We start from the raw sequence: 13,862 nt of genomic DNA on the forward strand, positions 1-13,862 counted from the left end.
CACATTTAACTATGACCTTTAGTCTGAAATACAGTGCAACCTAGACACACACATCACAGATACTTCAAACAAATTTCTGGAAACACTATTTCCCTCTCTACCCTGTGATGTACTCTAATATTTACTCTTCCCATTTCATTTTTTAAACGCTGTTTCTATCGGTGTTGGTGGTATAGTGGTGAGCATAGCTGCCTTCCCTTTTTTAAATGCTGTTTCTGACCCACAAAATTGATTTCATGACCCACTAATGGATTAAAGGACACACTATGAAAAACACTGCCCTACAGGAGGATATACAAGTTCCTACAAACTTGTATGTATGACCTACAAACTTGTATACTCTGATGCTTGGCAAACTCAAAAATGAACCTATATAGAACAAGACACACATAACAAACAGTAACAACCAGTGACATGATATCTCCCGTATTTAAAAAAAATTTATAACTAACTTTCTGTCTCACTCCACAACCTAAAATCTTACAACCTGGCTTCAAAGTGACTCAAAAAATTGTGTGACTTAAAGACTAGATTAAGTTTTAAAATAGATATGAAAAATAGTACAACAAAAACCCAAACACTATTATCCCAAATAAATTTTACTTTTCAACAATGCTTTGATTCAATCAAGGGAAACTTATATCCAATAAAGAAACCTCAATTAACTACTGGTCAAACTATCTGGTCTACAGATAGAAAAAAACTATGGCCTACACGTGAAATGTTTCAAATAAAATCATATAACAAACAGTAAGTAACAGAACTAGTAAGGTAATACTAAAAAACAAGGGCTTCAGAAGGGGGGGGAATCCTATAATTAAAATTCAGGCTCTCCTAATCACCAGTTGAATTGGGAAGTTACATAATAACTAAGTCTGTTTCCTCGTCTTTGAATGATGGGTAATACTTGTCTCATGGGGCTCCTATGAGGATTCAAAGAAATAACGTAAGCATGTAGTAAGAACTCATTGAATTCCCTTCTCCTTCCTCTCCTAGTTCTCCATTCAATATTGTCTCTAAACCGGTCTTCCCAATTCCAGTCAACTAGAGTTTTTATAGGTTTGTAGAAAGAGAAAAAAAGGAAAACTAAATTCTTCATAAAGCTATACCCACTCAATTTTAAAAAATAATCTAATTATTACGAGCTTATTTCCTTCCTAGGACTTCTGTCATAAAAATGTCCCTTATTTATAAAATAATAACCAAATGGGACTTTTAATATCACTACCTGAAAAACTTGGGCACTCTATAACAGCCTCCACCACTTCAAAAACTTTTAACTGACTTATAGGTATAGGAATCTCTGTATTATACACATCCTTAAAACCACCACTTACTTTTTATTCTCAAAACTCAGCTGAAGGAAATCTTAAGACCACTCCTGACATTTTAATATACAGCTAAGTGTATACTTCCCTCTGCTCCTACTATACTGCATTTGGATTTCCACCTTAGAAAAATTTTAAGACTGTAAATTCCCCACATCGCACCACCAATGCTGGCTGACACAACATAAGGCCAACAGACAGTAGACTCCACACTTACTGGCAGAATTTTGAGGACTAGAGGAAACACTGAAGAATCGGAGTAAACTGGAAAAAAGACATCATCCAATGAAATGTTCACTAAAATTATCCCAATCTGGAAGGTCAGTGAATTAGAAAAAAATTTCATAACTGACTTTTTTTTTTTAAGATTTTATTTATTTATTTGACAGAGAGAGATCACAGTAGACAGAGAGGCAGGCAGAGAGAGAGAGAGAGAGAGGGATGCAGGCTCCCCACCGAGCAGAGAGCCCGATGTGGGACTCGATCCCAGGACCCTGAGATCATGACCTGAGCCGAAGGCAGTGGCTTAACCCACTGAGCCACCCAGGCGCCCCCGTAACTGACTTTTAACCAAAAAATTTTTTCAAAAACTACTCTGGTTTCATACAAAGAAAATTAAGCTGGAAATCAAGATCCTGACTTGGGTTTCCGTCTAAATCTGTAACTAACTGCTTTTGTAAACTGGGTCTAGCTAACCTAAGCCTACAACTTCCCAGCTATTTAACAGAAATACCCCCTCCTTTACCTACCTCAAGGACTATTGTCTGGATAACAGGGGAAAATCTTTCCATAAAACATTATATAAGAGGAAATCCATGAGCAAAGGATTAAATTAGGTATTACACAGCAATATTTAAAATGTCCTACAAGAATAAATTATTCTAGGTAAACTAGTCTGAGCATACAAATGATTGAGCTGATGCTAGTAAATACATGGATGCTTCTAAAATATATTGTACTTGAAAAGTCTGATACTGGAAATAAAACTGACCACTTTACAATTACTTGACATTCCGAATTAACATTCAGAATAAAGCGAAATAACATACCTTTTATCTTTTTTAGTTTGAGTACAAAAACTAGTTCTCATTTTATAAAGTTCTACTGTGGGCTATTTGGGTTGAACATCCATGGCCTTTACAAACCGAATGATGGTGAAGGCAAAACTTCAGATGACAAACGATACAAAAACAGTCCTTTAAGATTACTCGGCCAGCATTAAACACTTATTACTCCACTGTAGCTCCCAAAGGACATCCTAGGAGAGATTTCCACTAGCTATCAGTATCAAGAAGAAATCTTGATGTAGAATTCCTATACACTTTTCGCCCCCTCAATCACCTTGGTCTCTAATCCACAGTTTGGAAAATCGGGACTTTTAATTTCCTTGATGAAGATACACGGCAAGATCATTAACTATATGTAATTAAGAATTAATGATTATTTTAACTTAGGCTTATGTCAAATTTAAACTGCTTTCTTAAATACTTCAAGAGGAAACATTTACTGAAAAGAATCTTATTTGACTGAGGTCTTGTTTTTTTAAAAAAATGGCACCGTATGAGGCTGGTTAATCTATCACATAACTAAGTAAAACGGTGACTCTTAACTACTATGGAAGAGTCACAATCATTTGATGAAAGCCACAGACTCCCTAGCAAAGTGTACACATGCACAAAAATTTACATAACAATTTCAGGTGCTCTCCAGTCTAAACTGCAGAGATGAACTCCTATTCCATTAGTCCTCACTAACTTTCCCTTTCCAATTTTCAGAAAGTAATAAACCTCCCATTTTTTAATTTCCTGCAATTAATGAATACTGTCAGAATAACTAAGTTCAAAAGCCAGAGGAAGTAAAAACACTACAGCAATCTATCTCAAAAAAATGTAGGGCTACAGAGCATAAGCTATGGCTTGCCCATTCCTTATGCTTCTCCGGGATAAATGGTTCTCACCCTTGGCTGCACACTGGACTCACCTCAGGAGCTTTAAATTACAGTTGATGCCTGGGTCCTACCCTGAGAGAGGTTGACTTTCAGTGGTCTGGGCACTGGAATTTTTAACAGCCTTTAGGATGATTCTGATCAGCAACCAAGGTTGAGAATCACGGTCCTGGACTGTCCTGTTTAAACCCGTATATCTGAACCAGGTATTTTTTAATTTTCAAAATGGAGGGAGGAAAAGATGGTTGTGAATGCATTTTAAAGAGTTGGTTTTGAATGTGGCCTAGCACGAACACTGTGGGAACCCTCCAACTACCCTGAGCTGTAAGAACCCCTCTTTTCTCTCAACAGTGGTTCTGCTTAATGCTATGTAATTTCTGAAAATTCATCAGAGCTGACTTCTATACTTAAACAATAGTTGTTTAAATGCTTTTTATTTGGTTCATTTCTACACGAGACAGGACAGCCTGAAGTTTTCAGGATATATGTGGACTTCCCCCCAACGTAAAACTGATAAAAATGTGGACGCTTAATACTGCTTTAAAATCATTAAAAAGGTCCTGCACCATCTCCAGAAAAGTCCTTTTTCAGTTAATGCTGCACCAATTAACACTCCAAAAAGGTTCTCACAGTTAAACCTAACTTTTTCCGAGGTCCCCTGTATTCGAGCCCACGGTAAGAATTCCAAGAGAACGGCGGTCTTATAACAAAATCTACACCGGGTAAATGCTCCAGGACAATAAAAGTTGCGAGGAAAAAGATAACCATAAACGAAAAGTGAAGCTTCTGCAGTCTCTAGACCGAGAAACCTGGGTTTTCTTTCCAATCAAGCCAGTGAAAAGCTGGGGCGTAAAATGAGCAGGGTTGAGAGAAGCTGCCCATTGAGGCAGGAAATAAGCTGGAGGTTCCGAGGATGGATGGGTGTTTGCAAAAAGAGCCTCGAGAGCCCCCAGACGGGCCGGGGAGCCGGATGAGGGGCGATGCTGCTGGGGGAGGCGGGGGACAGCTGCAGAAACGGTCTGCCGAAGCGGATAGGAAGCCCAGCGCAGGTGGCCGGCCCGGGGTCCCCGAAGGTCGGTAGGGCGCCAAGGAGCTTCTCTCCCTGAGTGGGCGGGGGCAGGGGTCGGAGGCCCAGCGCGGCCGGAGGGAACGCGGCCCTCCGCCAGGGACACGCAGCCGGGCAGGAGCCGCGCCGCGGCCCCCGAGGGCACGTCCGAGGCCGCCAGCCGGGTCGGGGCGCGGGCTCCCCCGAGAAGGTGCGGGGAGCGAGCGCGGCGCTGACAGCTGCGCAGGCGGCAATCCGTGCGCCGCGGCCCCGGGGGCTGCGGGCGCGGCGCAGGCCAGGCCGCCCGGGGACCGGCCCGCTCCTCCTCTTGGCCCGCGCTGCCCGGAGCAAGAGGCTCTGCACACCGTTACCTTGTCGCAGTAGAGCCCCACCAGCTGCTTCATCCGCCAGTGTGGGGCGGTGAAGACGTCCACTTCTTCGGGGAAGGGCGCCATCGCCACTGCCTCAGCCTCTGCCTCAGCAGCCGCGGCCGCCGCCTCTCCATAGACACCCTCGCCGCGGGGCAGAGGCGGCGCGCCCCCCTGCGCATGCGCCCGCCCCGTCGGCGCGCGCGCCCGGCCTACTCCGCCAGCCGGGACGCGGGGACGCGCGGGCCGCCGCCATGCGGTCCCTGAGGGCCACGTGACCAGGCTCGCGGCGGCGGCTCGCGCTCTCACCCACCTCCTCCGCTTTTTTCGTCTCTTGGTCCCTTCGCTTGCCGAGGAAAGAAACGAAGTCTTTACCCTATTTGTTTCACAACATCAAACACATTATCTGAAGGGATGGGCTGTCACTTTGGGGGCGCTCTCAGCGCTGCTGCTACGCCCACCAGGCCTTGAGGCCGAGGCAGCCGAGCACAATGGCCGAGCTCCGGCCAGGACCTTCGTCTGGGCGCCGCGGGCAGTGACGCCCACTGCCCATGTGGCTGTTCTGTGCCCCCACCGGGCCCTCCTTGGCCGCCCTTTGCCCCCCTGCCATTCCTGAGTGGCGGGCTTGACCTGCCTGCCCGCTGGTCAGAGGCTCCCGGAATGGGTGGACCAGGACTGAGGCTCTGAGAACTCAGCACCCACAGAGAAACCCTGCCGCGTGAGCAGACCGGACAATGGCCGCCCTTCTGTTCTCGGGGAGCGCCGAGGCTGGGTCTGGGAGCAAGGCACCATCTCCTCCAGCGCAGGCCAGAGGGGAGGGCAGCGTGAAATTCTGGAGCTTCCAAGGAATGAAGGAAAAATGTGCCCTGGAGATCAAGGAGGCAAGAATGTACCTCAAGCACAGGAACACCTGGTCAGGGATGTCAGAAAGGCCTTAGGTGGTGGGGGGAAAGGGCGAATTATCACAGCAGGGCGAGAAAGAAACTTGGTACACATACTTCCATTTTAAGCCGAGACTCGCCGAGAAAGGAGATGAGCAACGTCACTGCTAGGAAAAAGGTCACTCCCTGCCCACAGGTCAATTTCCCCCTGCCCTAGCCGTCCCTAGGGAGACCCTGTTACCGGCTTTACTGATCATGATCAACTCTCAATCTGTTGCCTGGAGAACTAAGGGAGTCCAAGAAAAATGGGAGAAAACAGGAAAGACTAAGAACCTGAAGGTTTGGTTATTTGCTTAATAACTATAAACTGCAGAAAGGCAAGAACCAAATACGTTCTGTTCACTCCTTATATCCCTATTATCTATCATAGTTCCATAACTACATAGGGATTTCATGAATATTCAAGAAATGGTGGAGTAGAAGGTGAGAAAGAGCCTTGCAGTAGAGTGCGTCTGTTTATTTCTAATGCACAGACTGGAGATAAAGTTAAATTACTGGTTTTGCCCGCTACTGCTTGTAGAACTTTGAATAAGCGGCATGAAGTCTTTGTTCCTCAGCTTCCTCATGTAGAAAATGGGGACGAAACCGCTACGGACTAAATGCTTGTGTCCTCAGAATCATTTGTTGAAATCCCCTTGCTTCACCATGTGCGGGTATAAGGAGTGGGCCTTTGGGACGTAATCAGGATTAGATGAAGTCATGATGGATTGTTGCCCTTCTAAAGCCCTCTTGATGGATTCTTGCCCTTCTAAGAGTCCCTAGAGCTTGCTCCCCTTCACCACTTGATGGGAGGAGAAATCGTCATTCTGCAAGTCTGAAGAGAGCGCTCACCATGCTGGCACCCTGATTTTGGATTTCCAACTTCCAGAACCATGAGAAATAAACTTATGTTGTTTCATCCAGTCTGTGGTATCTTCATTTTAGCAGTCTGAGCTAAGACAAATACCTCCTTATGGCACTGTTACACGAATTAAGAGCGTTGATATATTTGAACTGCTTATATTAGCACCTGGCACATAGTAAGTACTGCCTGTAAGCTGTTATTATTAAATGAAACAACTTTGTGAGGTAGCCCTATAGGAAACTAAGTCTTGAAGACATTCTGGTAATTGCCTAGCATCCCACAGATTAGTAACAGAATAATCTGGCCATATGAATCTAAGTCCAGTATTACCCTCCCAAGCTCTGTATTAGTTGTGTGGCATACAGAGATGTAGTTTATGCAGTCTGTCCTAAAGAAACAGGGACGCATGGGTGGCTCAGTTGGTTGGGCATCTGCCTTCAGCTTGGTCCTGAGGCCAAGCCTGATATCGGGCTCCCTGCTCAGTGGGGAAGGCTGTTTCCCCTGTTTGTACACTCTCTCTCTGCCAAATAAATAAATAAAAATCTTTAAGAAAAAGAAAAGAAAAGAAATAGTATTTAACACTTAAGTAATAGAGGGCGCCTGGGTGGCTCAGTGGGTTGAGCCGCTGCCTTCGGCTCAGGTCATGATCTCAGGGTCCTGGGATCTAGTCCCGCATCGGGCTCTCTGCTCGGCAAGGAGCCTGCTTCCTCCTCTCTCTCTCTCTGCCTACCTGTGATGTCTCTCCGTCAAATAAATAAATAAATCTTTAAAAAAAAACAAAAAACACTTAAGTAATAGAATATATATTAATCTCTGTCATCCTCTTCCCCTTTCTCTTCTTTCTTTTAAACTCTGCTCTTTCACTAGGGCTTTACTTCTGTGTTTTTTATTATCCCCCAGAAGACATTTTCTTATTTCTGCTCTATTTCTTTAATTCATTGTGATCTTTCACTCCAGCTGTCTCAAAATGTAGAATCAGACCTCAGGTGAACCAGTTATATGAAGAAATGAGTTCCATGAGAACATGCACCTTGTTTTATGCTCAGCACTTAGAACAATGCCTGTCATACAGTTCGTACTCTATATCTATTTGAGCCCAATGCAGGGCTCGATCCCAGAACCCTGGGATCATGACCTGAGCCAAAGGCAGACTCTTAAGGACTGAGCCCCCCAGGTGTCCCAGGACTCAATATCTATTGAATAAAAAAAGAAACGGGGGTACCTGGCTAGCTCAGTTGGTGGAGCATGCAACGTTCAATCTTGGGGTTATAGGTTCAAGCCCCATGTTGCGTATAGAGATTACTTAAAAATAAGAATCTTTAAAAAACAAAAAAGAAAGAAAGATTTAGGAAAGTTCCGTGTATTCTGTAATTTCCTCATTTTAACTAACTTTCAATACACCATGTTCTATTTCTCAATACTTATTTGTGTCTGTGTTGTTCACGTAGTACCTCCAGAAGCAAGCACATTAAATAAGTGTTTCACAACAATAAAAAAAAAAAAAAAAAAAAATCCATCCGGACAGTTTTGCTGTAACCTAGAATTTGAAGCTGTGTAGTCAGCTCAACAGTAATAACAGCCCCTTTGGACTCTGGCCATCTCAGGGAATTTGTTTTAGATGACAAAATGAAAGAAATAAAGTGATAAAAAATAAGTCCTGTGGGTCATTCTTCCCTCTAAAGGAAGCTGTTAACATTAGCTCCATATGTTGAGCAATGTAGCAATTAATTATCTGCTATATCAAGAACAAATGAATGATTTACATTAACCTTTAACCCCAGAAAGAAGGCATTGATCAGTGGAGTGTCATTATAGGTTGCTGCAACTCAGCCAATCAGGAACTGTTACTGAGGCCAAGGTTGTCTTTACTCACCTGTCTATGATTTCTTCTCATATAAGACAGAAAAGTTCTAACAGACCATCTAGCTATCAGCTACCACAGGGAAACCAGATAGGCAGGTGAACAGAGCAATGAAAATCCACATCATATGGTGCCTGGTGTATCTTCGCTTACTTCTTTCTGCTCTCATTCTCTCTGAAAAACTGCATGCCACATGGGGGAAAAAAGATGCCAAATCATTCCATGGTGACCTAAAAATATGACATTAAGCCTCTTCACTAGTATTTTCCAACCCTAGTTTTGAGGGCCCTGGAAAGGATTAGTGGTCAAGGAAAGTCAATTCTAAGGCATTTAACTCTGTTTATGTGAGTGACACAGCACTTTCCCCAATAGGGGGTGAGCTCTGAAAACAAGCAATGAAAGAATGTTGCTGTTGCAAAAACAGCTGGAATCCGGTCTTAACTCAGTATTGGAATTCATCCTCACTGTCAGTCAAAATAGCCAATCAACATTTTGCTGCAGCAGGCTAGGCTGATCAAGGAGTACAGGTTTCAGTAGGCTTGAGGGCATTGTTAAAGACAGCATAGCCAGACTTGAAATGCAATCTCAGATGCTAATTTTCTTTCTTTCCTTTATTTTCATTTTCCTTTAGGATACCTTATATGTAAACAGCCTTCAAAAAATGAAATATATATAGACCTTCAGTTTGCCCCAAACCCTTGCTTTCTTTTTTAAATTTAAATAGTGAATGCTAATTCCCCATTCGTGTTCACTATATAATTATAGATGAGTCACTGTGCGTATTAGTTTGCTAGGGCCACCATAACAAAATACCACCGACTGGGCAGTTTACACAACAGAAATTTATTTTCTCACTGTTCTGAAGTCCAACATCGAGGTGTCAGAATGTTCGATTTCCTCTGAGGCCTCCCTCATGGGCTTGCATATGGCTACCTTCTCACATGTTCTCACAGGGCCTTTCCTCTATGCCTATGTACTAATATACTTTTTGTGTGAAGGACACCAGTCACACTGGATTAGGGCCCACTATAACCACCTCATGTAATTTATCTCTTAGAAAGACCTATCTCCAACTATAACCACATTCTGAGATACTGAGGGTTACGGCTTCAACATACAAGTTTTAGGGGAACACAATGCAACCTGTAACACTATGGAAAGAAAAGTTTGTCACAAAGATATAACAAAACTGGGGCACCGGGTGGCTCAGTGGGTTAAAGCCTCTGCCTTCAGCTCAGGTCATGATCTCAGGGTCCTGGAATGGAGCCCCACATCGGGCTTTCTGCTCGGCGGAGAGCCTGCTTCCTCCTCTCTCTCTCTGCCTGCCTCTCTGCCTACTTGTGATCTTTGTCTGTCACATAAATAAATTTTAAAAATCTTAAAAAAAAAAAAAAGATATAACAAAACTTCTTGTCTAATGACAAGAAAACAAACAAAAAACTGGAAACAACTAGATGTCCCTTGGTAGGATACTGGATATCAGATACATAAACTATAGCACATTCATTCAATGGGCAAATATACATCTGTTTAAAAAGCATAAGATAGGGGCGCCTGGGTGGCTTAGTGGGTTAAAGCCTCTGCCTTCGGCTCAGGTCATGATCCCAGGGTCCTGGGATCGAGCCCCACATCAGGCTCTCTGCTCTGCGGGGAGCCTGCTTCCTCCTCTCTCTCTGCCTGCCTCTCTGCCTACTTGTAATCTCTGCCTGTCAAATAAATAAATAAAATCTTTAAAAAATAAAAAATAAATAAAAAATGAAAAGCACAAGATATATCTATGTTTGTTGATACAGAATGAAACCAGGATTTTCTAAGGTAAAAAAAAATAATGTAGAAAACATTTTGTTAAATATGATTTCTTTTGTGTTGAAAAAGAAAAAGTATGCTTCTAGAATAAAAATAGAAATTTGTAAGCAGGGATTCTGGGATGGGAAGCAGTTAAATACTTTTAAAATATGTACCCTTTGGTACAGTTTTAATATTTTACTACATTCACCTATTGCTCTTACAGTTATAAAAAATTATTAATAAGAATTTTTTAAAAGAATTTAGGTAATACATTTTAAATCTTTAAAAATACTATTAAAAAATGTTTGATTATAAATAATCAATAGCAACAGTGCTAATTACACAGCCATTTTATATTTATCTTAAAATTTTTTTCTAACCTGTTTTATACATCTGCTTTACCTCTGGTTTCTCTTTGTACACTGCCCTTTGGTCCACAATCATCTTTCCCATAGGACTGGAAGGATCTTTGAGGGAAGGGACAGTGTTCTAATAACACGGAGAAATGGGTCTGGTTCGATGTTAGTTGAAAAGAGTAGGATCAAAATTGTGCTTACACTATAATCCACACCATGTTTATAGAATGCATATGAAGGATAGGAAGTAAATGAGGAAAAATCTTAATAAGTCTCTTCTGAGTAATAAGAATTATAGGTGATTCCCTCCCTCTTTTGCATTTTTTCTATTCTTTCTGATGTTTTAAATGAACATGTCTTACTTTTAATGTCAGAAATACAGAAATGGACACATTATAATCTGATAATTGTATTTTATAAATACATTTAAAAGGTGCTAAAAGGGGATGCCTGGGTGGCTCAGGTGGTTAAGCCACTGCCTTCAGCTCAGGTCATGATCCTGCAGTTCTGGGATAGAGTCCCACAGTAGGCTCCCAGCTCCTTGGGGAGTCTGCTTCTCCCTTCTCATGCTCTCTCTCCCTCTATCAAATAAATAAAATCTTTAAAAAAATAAAAAATAAAAGGTGCTAGAAGGGGGCATCTGAGTGGCTCAGTGGGTTAAGCACCCCACTCTTGATTTCCACTGAGGTCACAATCTCAGAGTCGTGAGATTGAGGATGGAGCTATGAGATGGGCATTGAGACTGCTTAAGATTCTCTCTCTCCGGGGAGCCTGGGTGGCTCAGTGGGTTAAAGCCTCTGCCTTCAGCTCAGGTCATGATCCCAGGGTCCTGGGATTGAGCCCCAGCATCGAGTTCTCTGCTCAGCAGGGAGTCTGCTTCCTCTGCCTGCCTCTCTGCCTACTTGTGACCTCTGTCTGCCAAATAAATAAATAAAATCTTAAAAAAAAAAAAAAAAGATTCTCTCTCTCCCTCTCCCTCTGCCCTTCCTCCTGCGTGTGCATTCTCTCAAATAATAAATTCTATAAATAAATAAATAATAAAATTTTAGCAAAAAATTCCCCCTAACTTTGTATTTGAAAAGCAAATATGGGGCACCTAGGTGGCTCAATCATTGAGCGTCTGCCTTCGGCTCAGGTCATGATCCCAGCATCCTGGGATGGAGCCCCACATCGGGCTCCCTGCTCACAGGAGGCCTTCTTCTCCCTCTCCCACTTCCCCTGCTTGTATTCCCTTTCTCACTGTCTCTCTCTGTCAAATAAATAAAATCTTAAAAAAAAAAAAAAAGAAAGAAAGAAAAACAAAATTAGAGATGCCTGGGTGGCTCACTTGGTTAAGCATCTGCCTTCAGCTCAGGTCATGATCCCAGGGTCCTGGGATGGAGCCCCACGTGGGACTCTGTGCTCTGTGGAGAGCCTGCTTCTCCCTTTCCCTCTGCTGCTTCCTCTGCTTGTGCACGCGCTCTCTCTCTCTCTCTCTCTCTCTCTCTGTCAAATAACTAAATAAATAAATAATCTTTAAAAAAAAAAAGAAAGAACGAAAAGAAAAGAAAACAAAAACAAAATTGGGTTTTCTTTTGTTTTAAAGATTTTGGTTTAATTAACATTAATCACCATAAGATCATAATGACAGAGCTATATCCAGTGTCTGAGGTCCACCCCACCCCACAGAGAGAACACAAGCATGCTTGCTATAACTGTGCCTGGAGAACTTGGCCTATATTTCCTCCTCACGGTCCTATTCTTCTGACGTGGGGCTTCCCCACTTGTCCCAAGAAACCCATTCCAGTGAGTTCTAGCTGGGTTCTAATCCTTTGACCACCGAGCCCCTGTGGCACTTCCTGCATGACACACCCATAGGACCTGCCTAACCTGGGCAAGGCCTCCGGAGCCAGCCAGGGTTCCAGAGTTGCTGCCAGATCTTTCAAAAGTCTTAGAAATTTTGGGGATGCGGGGTGATTCAGATGTTTAAGTATCTGCCTTCAGCTCAGGTCATGGTCTCAGGGTCCTGGGACTGAGTCGCACATCAGGCGTCCTTGCTCAGTAAGGAAGACCACTTCTGCTCTCTTGTAATCCCTCTCTCTCTCTCTGACAAATAAATAAATAAATAAATAAATAATTTTTTTAAGATCTTAGAAATTCGGGGTTGGGGACCGCGGAAAGGGATTGAGTTGGGGGATATCTGCCACATTGGGCATTTTCCTGTTCATTGACCCGTTGTGTCCACAGTGAGCCTCAGTATCCCTTTCCAGAACTTCAAGTTTGCATTTTTGGAACACATGCTTCCCATTCTTGACTAAAAGGATAAGGCATCAGACTGGAATACAGACACGACTTATTGTTCCCTTTTTCAAGGGGTGGCCCTGTCTCCCCTAGAGATGGGGGTCTCACATACGAGAAAAAGAATTGCTTGGACTTGTACAAAGACATAGGATAACAGAAGAACTGAGAAGAGGAAGAAGCATAAAAGAAAAAGGAAACAAATTGATAGAAATAAAAATGAGGAAAAACAGAGTAGGGGAAGGAATAAAGGAAAGAAAAATATATAGATGGAAAGAGAAGAAAGCAGTAATTAAAATGTATTAAGGTCTTTCTATGTACTAGGCACTATAAATTCTTCAATGAATTATCATGTATAATCCTTAAAACTACTATATGTGGAAGGTTTTATTTTTTTTCTCACTTGGCAAAAAAGGGAAATTATGTTTAGACAGTTATTGACTTGTCCAATGTCATAGAGCCAGTTAGTGGAAAATCAGGGCTATAAATCTATGTCTTACTCATCCTAGAACATGCACTTAACTCTACACCAAAAGACAAGTTTGTCATTAGTTTATGTCAACAAACTAAATGACTAATATGTGCTCTCAATCTCTGAACTGGAGCCAAAAGTAACCGCGCAAAGAATACGGGCTACACAATAAACTATAGGTGTCCAAATACAGAATGGTCTCAGTCCTTTTGAAGATTAGTAGTTCAGATAATGCTAAGACCAGATTTTGCTTCATTATAAATATGAACATGTAATGTGTATAATGGTTCATAATGTTTCTTTGCAAAAATTCCAGACAAGAGCCTTCCATTTCTTAAACATACCTATGTGTCACTTATTTTGTTCTCAGTAAATATTGCCAAGTCAGCACCAACTGCTTGACTTTCAATCAAAGGCCCTATTATGGGCTAACTTGCATGGAACAGGATGGTGCAGTGTATATAGCCTGAGGGAAAGGTGGCTACTCTTAAAGACAATTTGATTCAGCTGTTTGTACCATGTAGTGAGGAAAAGCATCACAAGTTTCTGGAACGGAAAGGACCGATAAGCTTCCTGTAAATTGTCAGGCTTACATTTATTGTAATGATGAAATCTGGCAGGCAATTGCTTAATCCCC

General features: G+C 42.4%; 1 protein-coding gene across 3 annotated transcripts in view; it reads right to left on the bottom strand.

Annotated features, from left to right (window-relative positions):
- Positions 1-13,862, bottom strand: part of FBXL5 (F-box and leucine rich repeat protein 5) — a 75,193-nt gene that overhangs the window by 37,598 nt on the left and 23,733 nt on the right. Inside the window, exon 1 of one of the 3 annotated variants that reach the window (XM_059381171.1) lies at positions 4,690-4,870. The exons of the other annotated variants lie outside the window; for them this stretch is intronic. Within the exon in view, the coding sequence (XP_059237154.1) occupies positions 4,690-4,773 (84 nt within the window). The 5' untranslated portion in view covers positions 4,774-4,870. Of the gene's footprint in view, positions 1-4,689; positions 4,871-13,862 lie in introns of those variants that run through there. 3 annotated transcript variants of the gene reach the window in all.

This window comes from Mustela nigripes, chromosome 1 (genome assembly GCF_022355385.1).
Source record: "Mustela nigripes isolate SB6536 chromosome 1, MUSNIG.SB6536, whole genome shotgun sequence".
In the NCBI taxonomy this organism is placed as follows: Eukaryota; Metazoa; Chordata; class Mammalia; order Carnivora; family Mustelidae; genus Mustela; species Mustela nigripes.